Source organism: Neopelma chrysocephalum, unplaced genomic scaffold (assembly GCF_003984885.1).
Source record: "Neopelma chrysocephalum unplaced genomic scaffold, ASM398488v2 Primary Assembly neopelma1_25, whole genome shotgun sequence".
In the NCBI taxonomy this organism is placed as follows: Eukaryota; Metazoa; Chordata; class Aves; order Passeriformes; family Pipridae; genus Neopelma; species Neopelma chrysocephalum.
Window position 1 is genome coordinate 14,311,923 of NW_020897694.1, and position 22,409 is coordinate 14,334,331.

Here is a 22,409-nt window from a genome sequence, read left to right on the forward strand (position 1 = left end):
GAAATCATAATTGGTAAAATTGGTAATGTTGGTCCTTTGCTTTCCCATAAGTGAGAGGAATGTTAGCGGAAGGGATTTCTAACCAGGGAACCATTACATTCAAGCAGTCTTTTGTCATGAGGATAACCTTTTGGAATCTGCTGGATTGCAGATTGGAAACTGATGACAGTTTTAAATTAAAATATCCCTTAGGTGATTTCAGATTACTTTGTGGCCGAGTCTAACTCCCAGCTATTCCAGAACTGAATCAGAATGGGACTTAAGTAAATTAATGATAATCCCTACCAAATATATGCCAAGTGAAGCTGTGCTGGATCAAAAGATTTAGCCCACTATTCCTATCCCTCTTAGTTTATTAAACAGCATTTTGTTGGTTTGTGTGTGGAATATTTTTGAGAGGATGAGTTCAGAGAATTAATGCTCCTCAAGGAGAGCCCTAAATTCTGCAGATAATGTTGGTGTTATTAGAAAAGCATTAGTGAAAACACTAAACATGGTTTATGAAGCCTGGTTTCTCTGTATCTCAGAGCTGAGGGAAAATTTTAATATTTGTAAGACCATTTAAAAAAAAATTGTTCTTTCAACCATTACCTGTAATTAATAGTTAATACTGCAATTCTGCAGAAGCCTCTCTAAGTTGAGGTTTAATTTGTGCTACAGTTACACAAAGTATGGGGTTTTTTTAATTTTAAATACAATAAATGCATTAGTTGTATTTCTAAAAAGCAATTTCACTAGTACCAGCTAACAGGAAAAGTGTTTGAATTCTTGTTTCAGACAGATTTTTAAAAATACTAGTGATTTTTTTAATATATTTTTAAAATCTTATATTTGAGTACCAGACTCTAGATAAATCAATGTAATATCAATATGCCTGCACCCTCATAATCAAGACTGGATACTTAGTTTTACCCTTACAGCTGCCCTATGCTTGATCGTGATTTTCCTTCCTTTTTGTGTGCAGAATCTGTGGTGCAGGAATGTTCTTTTTGTGTTGTGTTTTTATGTCATCTGCTCATCAAGAAAGACAGTTCTGCATTATATAAATCATGGATTCCCTAAGCAGAGTAGTCATAGCTGTGTTATCAGTGCCAGTGTTCTCTATCATGTCTCACTTGAGTGTGGAGGGATCAGCAAGGACTAATTTGCAAGTGAATTTACTTTTTTAGTCTTAATCCATAATTGGCTTCTGTACACAGTGATCACAGCCAATAATCTTTTTAGAACATACTCTTGAGGTGACTAGGTTCCAGCAGATTTCCAAGGATGATGGGTCAGTACTTTCTTGCAACCTTGTAAATGTTTTGCAGCAACCTGCAATAATTTTTATTTCCGTGTCTATTGAGAAGTTTGTTGGTTGCTACTGGATGTGAGCTTGATTCTATGATGAAATAGACCGTCCTGTTGAAATCAGCTCAAGAGGAAGGCAGTTATGAGGAAGGCTATCTATGACTGAAATCTCATTTTGGATGTTCTTGGGCCATATCTTTACAAATTTTTCACAAAATGGCCTAAAGTCACTTATAATGTGGTCCCTTTACAGGCAACAGATGTGTTCAGGATTCTCCACTCTCATAATTCTATTAAAGTGTCATTTCTGACAGCAGTTATTTCTACAACAGGAATGGGACAGATTCAGGCAGACCATTTTGATATAATATTTTTGAGAAGTCCTGCAGATCCATCTAAGTTTCCTTTCAACATGGTCTTCAAAGTTCACTTCCCCTGGAGCAACTTACGTGCCTTCATCCTTAAGTGTCATTACCTCTAGAGCTAAAGCTGTCTTTGAGACCCTCCATATCAAAATGTCTTCCTCACTTGGAAGGACTGTTCAAATAATGCACAAGATTGCTTGTGTCAATAGCTGTCAAACTGAATCACAGAATGGTGTGGATTGGAAGGGACCTCTGAAGATCATCTAGTTCCACCGCTCTGCCATGGATAAGGACATCTTCCACTTAGACCAGGTTGCCCAAAGCCCCATCCAACTTCTCATTGAAAGGAAAGGAGTAGTCAAAATACCTACCAGACAGAATTAATCTCTTAAAGTACTATACTCTACCAGAATTGGAGATACTTTAGTGGCTTGCTGAGAAGTGTGTCTGTTCTGGACATCTTTCACACAGCTCTGTAGGTCTTTAGCCATACCTTCACTAGGAGCTGCAAGAGCTGTTGTGGTTGGGGTAAGTGCTTAGCTGAGCAACTGTCATAGCTGTTAGTTATTTGCATGAACAACTTAGGGACCCATTGCCAGGTTATTAAAGGTGTGGTGATGTCACTGCATAGATTCTGTGTGAAGGCACAAGTGTATTACCACTCAAAGACAAAAGGAGAGGTTGTTTAGGGGTAATGGAAGCTCTATTAGGTGTTGCCCACACCTAATGTTCACTACCACTCTCATTCCCATACCCTTAGAATTCTCCCAGACAGCCTATGGGCTGTGCTGGCACTTGGCCTTGAAGAGAACTCAATGGCTCTGGAAGCAGAACACTTGTGCACTGAGCCAATGCACCTGCATATATGTTTCAGATACAAAACCTCTGGTATTGGGTGACAGAGCATCTGCAGGGTGAATTTATAGGTGGTCCACATATCTCAAAATATTCTGTTAAGTAACTTCTTATTTATGTTAGACCACATAGCACTCTCATTAATGAAAATAAATAGCACTGGTTTAATAAGAGTAGTGCTATGTGTGAGGATGACTCCTTGCTACTATAAAGAAATCTCTCTAGCATACAGTTCTTTAGTCAGAAACAAAAATAACACATTTAGCATTCCTTTTGAAAAGAAATGCTTGTAACTGTCATGCTGTGGGAAAACAAATCTCTGAATTTCATTCTTATGTGTGTAGTGAGGTAATTGTAGTTATAGTACATAATTTTCTGCTTAAAACATCTAGGTTTATAAATAACTGAAGACATTAAACAAGACTTCACTCATGAAGAGAGGATATTTATTTTAAATGCAGTTACTTACTCAAATTTCTCAGTACCAGTGGCTGGTTTTAAAAGAGGTTCACTTACCCAAAAGCACTCCTCAAAAGCCTTAACTGTGTGGCAAATCTAGAAGACACATAAGGATTTTGCTCACTAAGAAGCTTTGTACTGAAATGTTCCTTACCTAAACATTTTGGGTTCTCTAATTGCCATCCAAACATAAAGCTTGGCATACAGTGTTAGATAAGTTTTTCCCATCACAGAGTGGCAATGAGCTTTTTATGAGAATATTACCATTCTGTGAAATATCTATCATTTATTCCAATGCTACTTAAGTTTACCTGAGAAATGGTCCAAGCAAAATCTGTAGAAATACATAATTTTCTCTACATTTTCTGACCTGTAATACAACTTTTAAAAAGTTGTTTGGAATTTTTTTTTTTCATTTTGAAAAAGTAGTTTCAATTTGGACATTTCATGGATATTTTTTTAATAAATTTTTTTAACCCTTCTGAAGCATTCCAATTAAAATCATTAAGCAATACTCTTCTAAATCCATTTAAAAATCTAAGCTGTGGTCATTTGCCTGCTCAATAAGAGAGCACTAATTTGTCATGTATTCTTTCTTCTAAAGAACTTTTATTTGCAAAACTTTTTACACCTCTCTTTCTAGCTATGTGACTTAAAAACAAAATTTGACTTAGATTAATAATTAACCATCTGCTCCAAACTATTAATCTGTAATTGGCAGAGAAGGGATACCTTCACTATATGGCTATATTATATATTCCATTTCATGTACAAAACCTTCACATATACTATTTGTGTTTGATTTTTTTGATGGTAATATTTGTATCTGAATATAAAATGCAAAAAAATAATTTGAGATTGGGCTATTCAACTTCATGCTGTAAGCGGAAATGAACAGAAAGGCACAATCCGTATTTCTTACAGCATTTGGAGTACACAGTTCACTGAAAAAGAAACCTGCTTTTTTTTCGAACTGAATAGAAGTAATAATAAAACCCAGTGATGTATTAAACCATGTTTGTTTAGTCTGTTCAGTATTCAGAATATCTAATAATAGAAGCTTCTGAACAGGATAGTAGCTAGTATATTTAAACTTAAGCATTAACATGACTTAATTGCCCAAATTGAAAAGGGTTTATAAGTCTGAAACTGGGAAATGTTAGTATCCATTCTCCAGAAAAATTATGTAACCTAAAAATGTCTTACTTATAAAATCCAAGCTACTTTGGCTTTAGATCCTGAGTGAAGAAAACAAAACAAACCAGTGGTTGCTATGAGCAATGTGTATGTATATGACAAGTATTTTGTGGTAAGTCCTGCATTCCTGGTACCTGGATTCATACCTGGCTAAGCTTTAAAAGCATGATGGAATGAAACTGAATATTCTCCCAGACATTTCGGTTTCTTCTAGAAAAGCACATAGAAAAAGCAGGAATTGCACTTCTTTTCAGTTGGTGCTCTAACCTGTACTTTTGGGGCTACAGTTATAGCCCCCACATCTCACAAAGGGCACCTTCTCTACACGCAGAGTGAGGCAATCGGTGACCAGGACCGTGGAACACAGCGTGGTCTACACTTGGTCAAGAAGATCCTGTCTCTTCAGATCAAAATTATAACTCTTGAGCTGCAGTGTGAGAAGCTGGTTTGTCTAGACTCATAGATTGTGGTTTCAGAATCACAGCAAGGCAGTTAAGGCCCTCCGTCACCAAATGGAGCACTCTCATCCTCGCCTTCAGCTGTGGGTCTCCACTGTACATGGTAAATCCAGTTAATTTGGTGATCCATGTGAAAAATACCCTTTAAAAAGACTCCAGCTTCCATCCAGATCAGTGAAAGGGCCTACTTAATATGGTCACAAATTTTGCAGTACCAACACGAAGAGCAGGTTACCAGAATGTGGTAAGGGAAGGATTATCTTTCAGCAACAGTTTTCACTTAGGTCATCTGAAACTAATTGTAAAGCTGCTCTCTGATTTGTTGCACTGCCAGTTAAAACTGGATCAGGTTAAACTACTCTTTGATGAAAGTATGAGGTAGTTTAAAGCTAGAACCTCTTTGCTGATGTCCAAGACGCTGGTTCAGAACATTTTCAAAACAGTGACTGAAATGGTCAGTCTTCTTCCCAAAACAGAACTTTTGAAGGTATTTCTGCTTTACATAGTCATTATAGGTGTGAATATATTATCATTCTGTCTGGTAACTGCTTTCTTGCTGTTAACGTGTGTATATGCCTCTCTAGCAGTATTCTTTCAGAAGTACAGGATTTATTCCCTTCTATCTGCAATGATGAAAAAGCATAAGTATTGCAAAACTACTAAATCTAAAGTCTGCACATGCTTTGGTAATTCTATTTTAGTATGTATGACAGAAAACACATCAAGTGCTACTGAATGTTATAGAGTCTATGTCCTATATTTGACTATAAACAAAGAAATTTAGAACTGCTTCATATAGATCAGTCATGTCACCTAGTTTCAGAAGGTATAAGTAGAATAGGTTCTGTTCTGTAGATGAAATCAAACCTGAACATGAACTTCTGGTTAAGTCATAAACAGTGATATTTATGCTTATTCAGTACACTACCTAAGTCATTGAGAAACTTTTGTTATTGCTTCTCTAATAAGTTTGCCAGCCTCTTGAAGGATTAGTTTATGTTCTTAGGAAATACAGAAATTCATGACAAAGTGACATACCAGTAACTTACAACACATGAACCCAGGAAAAAAAGTAGTACAGCAATTTCATCATGATTAAAAATGTAACAGAAAAAAACCACTTGAAAATATTAAAATATCTTTATAACTTTTCATAAATGTTACTGCTTTCTTTTTAAATAGCTGAAACAGCTTAGCAATTTGGCAAAAGCATACATTTTTTTTCTGAGCATTAATGAATGCCTAGAAGGAATTGACACTCATAATTTACAATACAGGGCTTGCAAGGAACTGTCAGAAAATCTCTGGGGCAAAGGAGGATGTTCCTTATACGAAACAAGTGGATGATACATGGCCAATTAAAGATTGATTTATTTTGTTGATCATTTCTGGATCAGATACTGGAAATATTAAATAAACTGTGTTTACAACATATGTAATTGCTCCATTCCATTTATAAAATTTTAGTACATTTGCTTTTGAACTCCTGACCTGTATTCAGTATTACATATTTGCACTCCATATGCAGAATTGCATTTTTCATAGTTCTTGATTTATGTTACGGTTTATATTGTACAACCTATTTATTTAAGTCATGCTCATGGCATATATAACATTGGTCTTCCAAGAAAATCTCTGTGGCTATTTTAACAAACTAGATTATATGTATGCATTCATTAGTCTGAAGTTTATTGTTAGAAACTCATGTTGGGGCTAAGTGTGAAAATACATTTAATTATAATAGAACTGCTGCCTGGAATCACAATATGTATGCTAAACATTTCAAATGTTCATATTGTATAACTACAAAACAAAAGAACAATTAGAGGTAAACTTGACATTGTGCTAATAGAGCATGCCTTCATGCTAAAACAGTTTTCATGCTTGGTTCATAGGACAAACTTGATCCCATGCATTAGCCTGGAATAAAAAATAAAAAATAACAAAAATACATTTACAGTTTTCACAGAAACTACACAGCTAAAAGAGGGAGAACTGGATGTTATTCTTCCTTCGATTTGCTATTTTCAGAATTCTAAATACAGTAGTATAAAAAGACGTGATACTGAGAACAGTGTGTGTTGCTAGTGATGAATACAACAAAGAAATCCACATTTTGATATGGAAGTGTAGATATAAGGAGCCTTACTTTGCTTATAAAATAAGCTCATTTTCCCTAGAAGAAACCAAGAGATAATAATAGAATATTCTGATAATTAAATTACCCTTCAGAGAAAAAAACAAAACAAGACAAAAACATTTTATGAAGGCTTTGAATAGTTTTTCTGTTTGACTAAAATAAGATTTTGTGTGTATCAGTACATTCAGGCCCATTTATAAAAATTTCGGTGCTTGAATATAGAAAACGATCATCAGATACAATTACTCAAGCAGACTTTTATTGTTGCCAGTATTTAGCTTTAGAAAATGCATGTTTCAGCCAGAATACGAGATTAAAAGAGATTATCTGTTGCTATTACTGCATTTCCTATCCTCTTTTTACCAGTCTTTTAAATAAAGAAAAGACAGCTTTGCTGCGTGTCAAGAATCAAATGGCAGCAGATTTGGAGAGACTTCTAAATGACCGTGAGGTAATCTTCGTCTTTTAGCATTACTACCATAAGTGCACTTTTTCTCTCCTGGGCCTTAAACCATGGAGAAAAAATTGGTTTCCTTTGGTTTGATTTTTGGGGCTTTTTTGCCTGAGTCATTTTGAGAAACACAGGTGTTTGTGTCTGTCAGGTACTGGTGAGGGTCTCAGTTGTACTCTCAGTTGCTAAATTCTCTCTGATGATTTAGTCTCTGTCCTTTTTTTCTTTTGTATCCAACAGACATGCATTGCAACGTGTTTAGAATTTTCAAGCATTTAACAGGTATCTAGATAAAGATGATGAAATTGATACACTTGTAATCTGCAAGGCCTGTATGTGCCAAAATATGCCCCAGGATCTCTTTGTGCTCCCCGATCCTTGCAACCAAAACCTGGACCAAAACATTGTGCCATTCATTTCCAATACATTCATTTGAATTTCTTTTCAACCCCAAAACAGGGGTTGGGGAGAGGAAACAGAACAGTAGTTACACAGGTTTCACTCAGACAAGGGTCAGGGTAATTTTTTATGTACTTACCTGACATGGTAAGAGAGGAGATAAGGAGATTCCTTTCAAAGAATCTACAACTCCCCTAAATTATCCTGTCAGAGATTGCATTATCACTCATTCTATTGCATTATTTTCATAGAAAACTGACTATCCATGTGCCTCTTGAAGTCCTCTCACTGCACTTCCAAAATTGTTCTCCATCATCTGCTTTTCATGCTATTCCCCACATTCCACTCAGTAAACCAAAACTCATGTCATCAATTGGTCCAAACCAATTTGTCTCTCCTGACCACTTAAAAAACTACTTTTTCTTAGAACCAAAACAAAATAATTTTACTGACAGCTGAGTCTAAGTCTCAACTTAAATGAAAACTGTTCTAATTCTGTTCCCTGAGTGCAGAACTCAAATGTGAAACAATCACCTAAAAGTAAAAAGAAAGCAAGTTCTTAAATCATGTAATTTCTGTTCTGAATTGCACTGCATGTTTGCCTGATACAATTTCCTCATAGAACAGTTCTTGCCATTAACTCTCTAAATTGATTGAAGTACTTGTGAACTTCCATGCATAAGAGATTAAAACAGTCAAGTTTCAGAAGAGAGTAATTGAACGTACTTCTCCAAACTGCAGGTGTTGTTGACCTGGCAGGAACATCTGCAGGTGCATCAGAAGTAATCATTCAATAGCTGTTATTTCTGATGTCTGTATCCACATGTATATTTAAATATCAAATTCAAGGCTGAAACAAAGGCAGATGTTTGGTTTGGGTTGGATTTGGGTTGGATTTTTTCATTTGGGTTTTTGGGGGGGGTTGTTATTTTTTTGTTTATGTGAAACACACTGGTGTCTATTAATGTAACTGTGACTGGAAAAAGGGAAAGATTGTACCCATCTTTAAAAAGGGTAGACAGGAGTTCCCAACCCTGGGAACTACCGAACTGTCAGCCTCACCCCGTGCCTGGGAAAATCTTGGAACAGATCCTCCTAGAAGCTCTGCTACGGCATGTGGAGGACAGGGAGGTGATTTGAGGCAGCTGGCATGGCTTCATCAAGGGCAAGTCCTGCCTGACCAACCTAGTGCCCTTCTGTGATGGAGTGACCACATCAGTGGACATGGGAAGGGCTACAGATGTCATTTATCTGGACTTCTGCAAGGCCTTTGACATGGTCTGCCACAACATCCTTCTCTCTAAACTAACGAGAGATGGATTTGATGGGTGGACGGTTAAGTGGGTAAGGAATTGGTTGGAAGGTCACATCCAGAGAGTCATGGACATCAGTGACAAGTGGTGTTCCTCAAGGGGTCTGTAATGGGACCAGTGTTATTTAGTATTTTCATTAATGACAGAGACAGATCAAGTGCATCCTCAGCACCAAGCTGAGGGGTGCAACTGACACACCTGAAGGATGGGATGCCATCCAGAGGGACCTGGACAAACAAGTGGACCCATGGGAATCTCATGGGGTTTAACAAGGGCAAGTGCAAGGTGCTGCTGCTGAATTGGGGCAACCCCTGCTGTCAGTACAGTCTGAGGAGGATGAACAGATTGAGAGCAGCCCTGCTGAGGAGGACTTGGGGTTGCTGCTGGATGAGAGGCTGGACGTCAGCCAGCAATGTGTGCTCGCAGCCCAGAAAGGCAACCACGTCCTGTGCTGCATCAAAAGCAGCGTGGCCAACAGGGCGAGGAAGAGGATTCTGCCCCTCTACTGCGCTCTGGTGAGACCCCATCTGGAGCACTGCATCCAGCTCTGTGGTCCCCAACACAGGAAGGACATGGACCTGTTGAAGCAAGTCCAGAGGAAGGACACCAAGATGATCAGAGGGCTGGAGCAGCTCTCCTATAAGGAAAGGCTGAGAGAATTGGGATTGTTTGGCCTGGAGAAGAGAAGGCTTCAGGGTGACCTAATTGTGGCCTTCCACTACCTGAAAGAAGCCAGCAAGAAAGATGGAGAGAGATTTTTCACAAGGGCATGTAGTGATAGGATAAGGGGGAATGGTTTAAAACTGAAAGAGAGGAGGTTTAAATTAGTTACTGGAAGAAATTAATTTCTGTGAGGGTGGTGAGGACTGGAACAGTTTGCCCAGAGAGGTTATGGATGTCCCATCCCTGGAAGTGTGATGGCCAGGTTGGATGGGGCTTTGAGCATTCTGGTCTCATGGAAGGTGTCCTTGCCCATGGCCAGGGGCTTGGAACTAGATGATCCCTTCCAACCCAAACCAATCTGTGATTTAAACATTTCTAGATAATTTCTAAGCCTTATTATATTCATGCTTTATCATATTCTTGTATTAATTATATGAAAAATACTGTGAGGAAACATAATTATATAAAAATGTAGTGGATTTTCTATGATAGGCTCTTAGCAGGCTGATTTCAAATTAATTTCTTTCAAAGTTTCCTGTTCCTACTCCTTCTCTCCCAAGTAGGGCTGCTGCCAAATAGTTATGTTCTCAAAGTAGTTATGCCTTGGGTGCCTCATTTTAGTAGTGTCATTGACATGCATTGCAGCTAATTACAAACAGTAGAAAATTATAAAGAAAGGTAAAATTTCATAATGTTTTCTAAGAAAGCTTTAAAATTTCTAACTCAAAGGTGTGCAACATTGTTTACATCCAAACAACATTGGTCCCTATAAGTACCCTCGTAATCTCTTCCTGATATGCAGCAGTTTGCTTCTTTGTGTCATTTCACCACTTAAGATTTTCAAGCTGTGGAAAACGATCAGGAAGGGCTTGATTAAAAAAGAAAGCAAATACTTGAGTCTGAAACAGACTATCTTTGATGTTCCTCATACCCCGGATGTTTGAATTGAGCAAATATTTCCAAAATTATTACTGTTTTCTGAAATTTCTTTTTACATCTGTTAAAAATAGGCCACATTAGTCATACTGGTTTTGCCAAACAGTGATAATGGTTTTTAAAGACACCTATGCAGAAAAGGATAGAAACACTAGAAGTCCAATGTTTGAGGGAAGAAAATTACAAAATGCCAGTACTATGCACAAAAATAACACCTAAGAAACAAAAAATAAGCTAAAATTGTTTCCAGAAAATGTGTGAAAATAACAAATAGCTTTTTGTTTGTGTGTGTATGTTTTAATTCTGTCATTTCTGTTTATTCCTAGTGCAACCTTTTATTTTTTACTTTTAATACGTACTTCTTCCATTAGTTTTACAGTCTTTGAATTTCCCTAAAAGGCAATTATCTCATGCTTTGAAATCTTTGTTCAAGATAGGGCAACTTAGTTTGTAGTGAGTTAGTCTTCAATTATATTTTTTTCTCGTTATAATAAAAAAGTTAAATTTTCTTATCTTGAGTTAGTAACTGCATTTAAACAAGGTGTATGTTTTTAAATAAAAGTGACATGCAACCTGTAAATACAGATTTATACAATTGGAAAAAAAATATGAATTATGGGTTTATGTGTTGTGTTCGTGCTATCATGTAAAATGGTTACTATCAGTCTCGTTTAGTCATTGCACATACTAAGCTGTCATGTCTTGTTAGGAATTATCTTGTTGCCTTCATGTTTGCAAGTAGAACATTAGAATTCTTGAATAGATAAACCCAAGATATTCATATTTAACATAAAATGAAGTTTAGGTATGTTAAAAGTACAAGCAAAATGCCAGAACAATGTTAATGCTATCTTCCAACATGTTTCAATAAGTGTACAGTTTTGACTCAAGGTATTCCAGCCTGTGTGGTCTCAGAATGTATTAACTCTTTTTAATGCAATGTTAGAGTTTGAGGGATTGAGGTTTTTTTACTTCTATCTCTTTGTGATATCAGCTGGTTTCGTAATGTTGCTTTGGAGGCAATTATAGCATTTTATACACTTTTTAAAAAAAGAACTTACATTCATGTTTAATCTTACTTCTCTTTTCACAGATTTCAATTTTGGAAGAAAAAAGTTAAACTTTGAATCTTGAAAGAATTTATATAGGTCTCTTACATGAGCTCTTTTATTACAGGAAAAAATGACACTAGATATTAATGTAATAAAATAGTTCATTATTTAAAATTATGTAGACATCTAATTTGATGATGACTATTATGTTTTGCTGTGGGAAATCAAAGTGAAAACTAGTCACTATACAAAGTCTTTAAAGTTTGTGTCCACCTATGAAGGAGAATAATGGAAGCTTTTTTTTTTTCAGCTATATTCTTGTCCTGCTACTTCCTTTTTTTCTGACTTAATTAGTAAATGAACATGGAAAACTTTTTAATCCAGCTTTTCATTTAGATCACTGAGAATCACCTGGTAGGATAAAATTTCTTATGTTCTTCATATAGATAAATGCAAACTTTCCTATTTGAGAGGGAGCTCAATGGCATTATCTTGAATGATCAGTATCCAGGATCATGTTGAGATTATGTTCTTAGAGGTTCATAATTAAGCCTTCCCTGTGCCACTGAAGGAACTGGGGTACGCAGTCTCCTGGTGCCATTTGTAAGTCCCTCAATGCAAGACAGCAAGTACAGTTAGTACAGCCAAATTTTTCAGTTGATTTTAGAATCAGATATTTTATATGTTTTGTCAAGATATTATTTGTTTTTCCAGATTCATCAGAAGAGCATAAAACATTGTTTGGAGGAACAATGGAGTCTCCCATTAATAAGCTTCTAGTAAACAGTGGGGGTTTTTTTTAAAAAGGAGTATTTCAAATCCAGATTAATTTTTTTTAGCATTATTATTTGTAGTCTGTGTTCTCTTTTTAATCATCTGAACTTTACACTTTTGACCCTCTAACTAGGATAACCAAACCACACCAAAAAAAAACCCCTAAGTTGTAGTCTTGATTCTTTCCACTAACTAACTGCATCTCTTGTCCCAGAGTTGGACTTTGTTGCCCTAGAGTCTTTGTACAGTCAGGGAAGCACAGGTAAGAAGGATGTTCCTTAAAAGCATAAATCTAGATGAAATTATACTTTATGCATGAGTTGACCCCATAGCTATAACACTGCCTTACCTCTTTACTCCTGATTCTCCTCCTCTTGCACAAACTCTGACACATCTCTAATGCTCCACTGGGACCATTCAAATCACTGAACAGAAACCTAACCTGGCCAAAAAAAGAAAACTACAAAATGGCTGGCTGTTAGGTTAGCAGTTTGAATCACCTTTGGAAAGAGTCCAGCAAGGAAAAAAGCAAGTAAAAATACTTGTGTGTCAGTATTCTTACCTGTGATAAAGAGGACATTGTGTGTCAGTATTACTTACCTGTGATAAAGAGGACATTTTGTGTCCAAAACTGTAGAGTATAGCACACCAGCTTTCTGTGCCATCCTTTATCTGCATCCAAACTTTATCCTGTTGTGCACATAATGGGAATCTATAACTTAAAGGCACTGAAGTACAGTTCTCTGTTTAGTGCTAAAGTTAAGTGGGATGAATCCACTAAATCTTTTTTAGCTGAAGCTCTTGATCCGTGATTCCTTTTATCTAGTTTGTTGCATTTTTTTTCTTCCAACAGTCAGCCTTTGACTAAAAGAAACATTTACCATGAGGTCTGTGATCTTGCCTTTCATGCTCGATGCAGTTGTTAGTATTTTGTAACATCAGAAGTGCAATTCTAGACTTTATCCATTGACTTTCAAACTTCAGATGAAAACTTGGAAGGGCAGTCTGTCAGCACTCAGATGTTTGGCAAGAAGTTTTAGTAATAATTTCCTGAGGTTACATTTAAGAGGTTATAAATTTGCTATGCTTTGATGTATAGCATTGTAGTATTTCTTCAGATATTTAAGATGCAGATGTGTCATAGTAAAGAAAACTAATAATGTGCACAATTAAATCTATTTTAGCTTTTCCAATTCAAAGTCCAGAGTGTAGAAACTGACTTCTAAAATCTTGAAAATTAACAAACTGGTTTTTATATTTTTAATGTGGAGTTCATAATGCATTGGGTTTTGGGGGGAAAAAAAAGCAGAGCGAGTAGAACAAATGGAGGGGTTCTTTTTACATTTTAAATTGAAATATTCTAGGATACTTGAAAACAAAAAATGAGACAGTGGTATAAGAGAACACAATAGAAGACTTCAATAGGTGTTTCTGCAAGTGCTAAGATCAGTTTCCATTTGTATGAATATAAGGGACTTAATTTACATTATATATTTTTTTTAACTGCTTGAAATCACCAGTATCTGATGTCTCGCAATATGGTAATTTTCAACCTATAAAAGTAAAACTAATACTGAGAAACTATCGTAGTAAGAAATAAAAGGGTAAAAATTAGGACATTAATGGTGCAAATTAGGGCTGTTTACAATAGTCATTAATTTCCTATAACACAATTGTTTGTGCAGACATTAATATTTATCAGCACATGAATATTATATACTGGTTAAAAAGATATGACAACCTGCTGATATTTTATCTCCTTTACACATCTGTGCACTCATGGTGTACTAGCAGCTGTGCATACAAGTGATAGAATGTAAACTTGCTGAACTAGTCACCTGCCTTATTGACACATTCATGTGTTACTGCACCAAAGCTCTTCAGCTGAAGTTAGCAACCAGAAACCAGGCTCTGGCTGTCTGCTAGGGGACAAAGTAGAAAATATGTACTAGTACTTTAAATAAATCTATTTGATATCAATCAGTTAAATGGCTACAGACACATGAGGTTTGATTGCTTTTTGTTTGCTTAAGGCCAGTTAGCTTATGTCAGTAAATTGTTGTGTCACTCAAATTGAGTGTTAAATCTGTCTAAATATGTGTACGTGAATTGGTAGGAATCTTCGAACAGATTGGGTTAAAATTTATTTTGGTTAGCCATTGCAAGCTTCTATTCTATTTAAAACATAGTAAAGTATAAAAAACTCTCACTGAGCTGTTGTTGCTGAAAATAGTCTACCAGGTTAATATTAAAATGCTAATTGCCCAAGTGACTACTATGTTGAACTTATTTTCCAGTTGCCAGGACAGAAACTTCCCGCATCTGATGTGTAACTCACCATTTATGAGTAAATGTGATGTTTTTCCTCTACAACCTTGTAACTCTACCCCATTCCAGGTTTTCACACTTTCTTATCATTACGTCAAAATAATCCTGTTTAATAACTGAATATTTCTCTGGCCTTCACCACAGTAACTGCACACCTATCTCACAAATATTATACCTACAACTTAGAGCAGAAAACTATCCCTGTTTTGCAGAAGGAACAATCAAAATAAACGAAGTGGTGCTTTGCCCAAATCTCCCCAGTTTGTAGTAGAGGTTAAGAGTTCATATGTCCTAATGTAGTATCTTAATCACAGCCATTCTTTGTTTCTTACATATTTAAGTTCAAAAGCCTGAAAAGAAAATCTCCTTAATGTTTATTTTGCCTAACTAAACACAAATTAACTCTTTTCTCTAAGTCATCTTCTTATATAGGAACTGATTGCAATTTGGAAGTAGTTTCACAAACAAATTACATTTTCACTTTGTTTCATTCTGAGAATTTACATTCACTTTTAATCCATGTCTCCGAAAAAGGCCACTTTCCAAAGACCTGCAAGTCTATGAATAATTAAATCTTAAAAATTTAAAATATAAGTTTAAAAAAAATGTTTTGAGCTGTAGAATGGATATTTTATATTTTTTATATCATATTTTCTGGGGGGAAAAAAAGATAAACTTCACAGCAGGCTGGAGGTCTCGTGAATGAGATTAAAAGTCTAGTTTATCCTGTCCAAGCAAACAGAAGATCTGGTGAGGTGCAAGAAAAGGAGATAAACATAAGGCAACATTGTGTAGGTAATAGGTGTGCACAGAGAAAAAGACTGAACAGGTGAGAGAGAAAGGAGAAATTAAGAACAGAAAACAGTTATGTCATTGTCTTTAAAATGTAGAAAATCTGACTTTTTTTTGTTTTTTGATAAGTAGCTGCCAAATCCATTCTCCAGTTGTGTTTAAGATTGGAGAGAGTCCACATGATCAAGCAGGAGGAATAGCTAATAATTAGTCCTGTTAGGATATGCATAGTTTATTAATAGCCCTACGAGTTTTTTCAGAGCTTCTATAAACTATCGGCTAAGGTTTCCAAAGATTTATGTAAATCTTTATGAATGTTAGACTTCAAACATTGCCATGTGAATTATCAGAATTCTGTGACATTGTTCACAGTGTCTGAGAATCTAGAATAGGCTCAAGTGATTGCATTCATCTCATGTAAGTATCCTGCACAAAACCCTAGTACTTCTCAATAGTTATCCCTTTATCTGGCCCACAAAAATGAAATGAAAGTCAGACGGTTTTATTCTTTTTTTCCTCTTTTGTGGAGAGGCAAGATCTCCTGAAGTATCTCTGCTCTACTTTACTGTGACCAGTTACTCCTTGATTCCCATGTTTATCTTTTTTACTTTCACATTGCCTTTGGGACCTGCCCCTCACTGCTAAGTTTTCTGTGCCCAAAGTTTAATTCTGTCTCAGCAATGACCTTGAGAATTCCAGATGAGTTTTCAGCATTTCATTATTAGTCATACTTTAAAGTCTGGCTAATACTATCTTTAGCTGTAATTAAGTTATGCTGAAGAAGATTGACTAGGAATAACGTAGGACAGAAAGCCAATGTGTTGGATTTAGGAACCTGGAGAGTAGCAGCTGCCATCTGCAAAAAACAGAGGTAGAGAGAAGTTCAGACGCTCATAAAAAGCTTTGGAGTCATAAGGGGGAGGGCAGTACGTGTTAAATCAGGGATGGAAGCTTAGTGGATAAAAGGAGAAAACTGCTTTGTTGGAGGAGAGGGGAAGGAAGAGGTATCTGCAGGGGTTGGGAAGGCACAAAAGAAAAGATGTGATTGGTAACAGGTGCCATCAAACAATCTCTATCACTGCCTCTTCCCCCCTTTTCTGTGTAAAAAGATTGTACATGATAATGTCAAAATTATTTGTGTTTCTAAAGTGAACGACTTCCTGCTCATCTATGTGCTGCAACTTGTTTTATATACAATAAATGCTGATGTACAATGCTTAGCTCTTTTTAAATGTTAAGCCAGAGAGTAATTATCATTTTTCTTATGCTACGTTTATGTTCCAAGATTCTAGTTTCTATTAATGTTCTGCATGTTTTCTAAGTAGATTACAGGGACATTTCTGCATCATAAGTAAGCCCCGGAGCTATTCTCGGCTTTAAGCTTGGAGAAACAAAGTGACATTTACATTGCTAGTCGAGTGTAGAGAAGTTCCTGGCTCATCTTTTACAAAGAAAAATACTCTCCTAAGCAGTATTTCTCATTTTTTGTTATTTATTTTGTTTCTGTCAAGCTTTAATAAAAGATGAATTCCAAATAGTGCTGAATTTAGGAAAAGGGAGGACTTAACGGCCGCGTACATTCATTCTTTTCTTGGGGCTGTGTTATTCAGAATGTGTTACTATTTTCATATGTATTCTTGAAAGAATTATCTTTCCATTCACACTGAGCAGTTGTGTACTAAACAGGAAGTTTCATAGGGAAAATTCAACTTATATATGGATTATGGGATAGAGTTGGCATGTGGATTTTAAATTACACATTTTTGAGAGAGCCAGAATCAGTTAAAATGATAAACGTTTAAACAAGAAATTGTTAACTGTTGATCAATTTAAAATTGTTCAGATTTTCTTAATATTTAATCAGTGTTATACTCCTTTTTTCTGTATTGGCTATGAATATTTCTATCATATTCTGCTACATATCTAACTTTGTAAAAATTTTACTTTTATTCACTTTATGGTAGCGTTCAAATATCAAGTGGAAAGTGAATTTAAATACTCTGTAAGAAATAACAAAGACATAGGGAGAACCAACTAGAATATTACCTTCTCAGAAAATACAGTAACTTCTACATAATAATTTATGAAAATAAAGGTGTTTTGACATATTAGCATTTTAGCATCCATTTCCTGTAAGTATACTTACTTAGTAAGCATACTTACTAAATAAAGCATACATTTCATTAAACTTTCATTTGAGTAATGAATTACAAATATACTTCTGATTCTCAATACAAAAGTGAAAAAAACATAAGAATTTAACATGCAATTTCTGAATTATGAGGCAAATTATTTCCTATTTTTGTTAAGTTAGGAGGATTTAACTGTTAAGAACAAATTCAAGACACAGCTGAAATAGGCAGAGATTTTTATGTATTTAAAAAGGCAGAAGCTGTTCGCTGCAATGACTGGGCCATTTTATTGTTGACACAGTTCTAATGCATTCACCTTATAAAACTGCAGGTAGTTTGTAGATCCATATAGTCACAGATCTGTCAGTTCATTTTAAGTTTTTATATGCACTGGGATATAGAGAATTTGTGAATTAAGTGTAGTGCAGAGAAGCTATCAACATCCTGCATATGGTCTGGCATCTTTCCACCACCCAGTTATCAGGTTCATTTGTTTGATCAGGACATTTCATACTGTCTTCCAGTTTCCAGCTTTACAGCGTATATCCATATGCCTAAGATGACCATATGTGCAATTCTTACACCAGAATTCTTGCTGACATCTCGTATTTCCAGGACAGCTGCAATTAGGATGCAACTATGTCAAATACACTCTGCCTTATTTGAATGACTGAACCATGACTTGTGATGTTTTCTTAATTTCATAGACAGTTGTTAAAATCTTCTTTGAGCTCTGTTGTGCATGTAGATTCTACTCCTGATAGGCACAAGCTCAAAGAGTTCCACTGTTGAACCTGAATTTGCACCAGTTGTGCCACTGCATCCAATCCATCTGCAGTCTTAAACAGTGGAATGGACTGACTTACCGTTTGCTTTATTTTGCTGTCACATCAAAATGGCATTTCTGTAGTGCCTTTCTCCTATTTCAGATTTTGTCATCATTAATGTTACTGTCCAGTGTTGCTAAATGTGTGCTAATAGTCTTGGTCTTTTTTCCATTTTGAGCTAAAAAAGGGAGACATAATTCCAGGTTATAGGCTATCTTCTGCAGTGTGTCTCTGGGAGAAATAAAACCCATGAAGAACAGTTCTAAAATAATGCTTTGTCTGAATTGTCAGTAGTTTTGAAGAGGAGACATTGTAGGTACTACTTCTTCTCAAGAGTCTCATTCCTTGATAATGACACATATGTCTCTTTTCTCTAGTGCACTCCAAAGTTCAAGTATCGTACTCAAATTTTTTCTTCAAAGTGCTGTATACAAGTCATTGCATATGTTGAAAGGTAGAATCAGGTTCTACTTCAGTCATCTAGCTTGTTGTTCTCTAGAAATATGTTTATGCCAACAATCTGTACAGAGAGCTTCGTTTGTTTACCTCTGTTTTAACTGGTGAACTCCAGTGCTGTTAACAAGTACTGCCAGTGTAAAGATGATCTGAGAAGTTGTGACAAAGTAGCAGAGATGGATCTTGCCTGATTTTAAAAATCTGTACTATAGATATCTGCATCTGAAAATCATCTAGTGATTAGTAGTCCGAAAATAAAAACAGGCACTATTATGGCATGATTTATCATATCTTCATTTAAAATGAGCAAAATTAATATTACCTTTGAATTTCTAACCAACAGCTATATAGAGGGATCAGACAAGCTAGTTTGCCTAGGTTTAAATATTATTACCTAAGATACCTAAAGGACAATGTGAGGAAATCCAACCACGTATCCAGTCACATGTTCCAAAGCCAAACTGCAACCAGAGTTCTCACAAAGATCCCTCTCCATCTTAGTATCAGTGATTAAGTGATACAACTTTATTTTTAACACACCTTTATTTTCACAGAAAGTTACAGTAGGAGTGTAAGGGGCATCCAAGTAAGGAAATGCACAGGACTTCATAGAGGGCAATATCCTTAGTATTTTCACTACCATCACCTGATATGCCCATCAAGCTTGACCCTAGTGAACGCCTTGAGACAGATAACTGTGAAGATGGTTACTTCTGAACCACCCTGTCCTGCCCTTTTCCATATTAAGATCACTTTCTCTCAAGAAGGAGTTATAGGAAGTATAAAAGTTTTTTTTCTCTGAATCTCTCTATGAACACTTGTATATTGAACATGAACTTTTAATTCTTGAGAGACTTGAGAAATCATTCTGAAATAAGCTCTTTATAGGACACTACCAAATGGGTATAGCATTCTTAAGTGCCTGTTTAGGTTTCTCAAATCAGTATTCTTTAATATACCCATAGCCTCATTATCTGAACTCTGCTTTTCCCTGTGCAGACTTGTTTGAAGTCTACAATAGCTGCCTAAATGGGAGGATATGTGCATGTGAAGACAGATTTCACTGACTTGCCACGAACATGTTTTTCATCCCAGTATGGCTGTTTTCCCTCACTTGCATGTTCTATTATATGTATTGGTTTTATTGTTATTGTTATTTTAGAAGTTAATGTAGTCAGACTGCTAAAGTCAAACCTATTGTTTGGCTTCCATATTGAGAAGAGTCGAGTCTCTGGGCTCAAGTTGTAGTGTACTAAATCTCTTTTTGAAGCAATTTTTTGTCCGGTTCCTTTCATGTGTGGGAGATGTACAGTCAACTGTTCTTGGACCTAAAGACAGTGCTGTAATCTCTCAAATTTCTCCAGACTGGATACATATTTTTATTTTGAGTTATAATTTAACCACATGGGGACCATATGGCAGTTAAAGTGAGGAATACAAGCTTTCCGAAGGAGGTCCTGAACATGCATGCTTTGCTCTCACAGTAGAGGAGACTTACAGATTGGGAGTAGGAATGAAATCGTCATCTTAGTGCTTGACTCACAAATTTTGAGAGACCTTAACTTTTGAGCAGCATCTCTGAGGAAGGAAACCTCTAGTTTTATCTCTCTTTCAACTGATTTTTCTGATTTTGTCAGTGAGATTGCTTTTCTTTTTTAAAGATGATAGTATTTAGCACCTTTTCTGTGTTTCCATTCTTTCACTTTTATGCTATTTTCTTCTCTGGGAACACTTGTCAGTCATCAAAATTCAGTGGTTCTGCCAGAACCTGATATATTTTCTAGGACAGAAATCTCTTATTCAGCTTCCACAATACAAATTCCCTGCTTCAAAATGGAGTTGTAATCCAAGGTGAAGTTTGCAATTGTAAATTCATAAAGGTATGCAGTCATAAATTGCATATAGGATTCCTAAATTCTATATGCAAAGCTAAAAGTAGAATACCATTCGTCATGGTAAAGGTTCGGTTAACTGTACATGCTGTTATCAGAGTCACTTTGGCTTGAGAGGATATTTAACCATGGGCTTTACTGCACAAGAAAGGAGTCCGATGCATCTGGCATCCTTAGGCTTCTTCTGTGGTTATTTTAGTGATATGAAAAAGCCATTAGATTTACCGTCCAAATTAATTATCTTCAGACCACAAAGGTAGATAGTTCTTCCTACTGAGGATTTCCAGCTGTTCAGACTGATCTACGTAAAGCTTCTTTTTAAGATCATTTTATGGAGATTATTTGAGGTGCAAGACATCCCTGCCATAAGAACATAAGAATTGACGTGTATGTAATGGATTCTTGTAAGCCAGTTGCTTTTTCTTCTTTTGCATCTGCTTCCAGAGCTTGATATATAAATATGTATCATTTTAACTGTTTATATAGATTCACATATTTATTATAATTATAGACACACATATATAATGTTAAGTGCCATCGTGAGTTTTTGAGTGTACACAGAGGATACTTTCTTCCTTTAATTATAGTTACATGACAGAGACAGTAAAAAAAAAAATTATACTCTTAACAATTCACTGAAAAGAAATGAGACTCTTGATAAATGCCTGTTGTGCTTAATGTAGGCATTTTTTTCATGTATTTCATCAATTAATTACATGATAAAACAGCTCCTTTTTATGCCTCAGTCATTTTCCCTGTCAGGTAGTTGTTTTACATTTTGTTTTGATGATCTAAATTATGGTTTTCTTATAATATTTAATATTATACTAATTTTGAATTATGAAAATAAGATGCTCTTTTTGTACATGTATATGTGAACCTGTATCAAGGACATCAAAACCAATGTAAACAGAGATCCCTTTATATATCTATAACTCAAAATACATTTATAGGGCTGCATGCCTTATTTTTGCATTTGCGAATCTTTTTTTTCTAGTTGCATCGCTAGTTTAAGGAATCAAATTTTATCCTTTGTATTCCAATACTGATCTTCAGTCTCTCTTTTTCTAAGTACTATTTCAATTATCCATAATAAACAGGTAAAACCAATTTTAAATAAAGTGTAACTTATTTTTACTTTTGCTTTAAAATCAAACATCATAATAAAACTCTCATATTTTTCAAAAATATGAGTAATATGAGCAGATAACATCCAACTATTTTTCCTTTTTATCTTAACTTTTAAAAATTACCTACACTCCTTTGTTTTGGTTCCTTTGACACTATTTTAAAGCTTGATGATTTTCAGTTAGTTCCACAACACCAACACTGATAGCATTGAGCTTAATAAATTAGCAAGGTAGAATTTGGGAAATATGCCAAATCAGAAAACATTTTAATTAATGAACATCATGGGAAAGACTGATGTCTATCTGTTGTCTGTACCTAAATATGGAATCATAGAATCATTAAGGTTGGAAAAGACCTCCGAGATCATTGAATTCAAGCTTTGTATCTCCTTCTCTGTTTGTATATTGGCACACAAAATTGCTTTTGCTATTTTTAACTAAGGTTGTTGGACATAACTTACCAAAAATAAATGGAAATAAGCAAGTAATTTCTTCTGATA

The 22,409-nt window shown here is 35.5% G+C and overlaps 1 protein-coding gene across 6 annotated transcripts in view; it reads left to right on the plus strand.

The window, feature by feature from the left end:
* Positions 1-22,409, plus strand: part of PIBF1 (progesterone immunomodulatory binding factor 1) — a 113,558-nt gene that overhangs the window by 84,142 nt on the left and 7,007 nt on the right. For 5 of the 6 annotated variants that reach the window (XM_027674523.1, XM_027674524.1, XM_027674522.1 and 2 more), the window contains one exon: positions 7,131-7,215. The exons of the other annotated variant lie outside the window; for it this stretch is intronic. In XM_027674523.1, the coding sequence (XP_027530324.1) occupies positions 7,131-7,215 (85 nt within the window). The remainder of the gene's footprint in view (positions 1-7,130; positions 7,216-22,409) is intronic. 6 annotated transcript variants of the gene reach the window in all.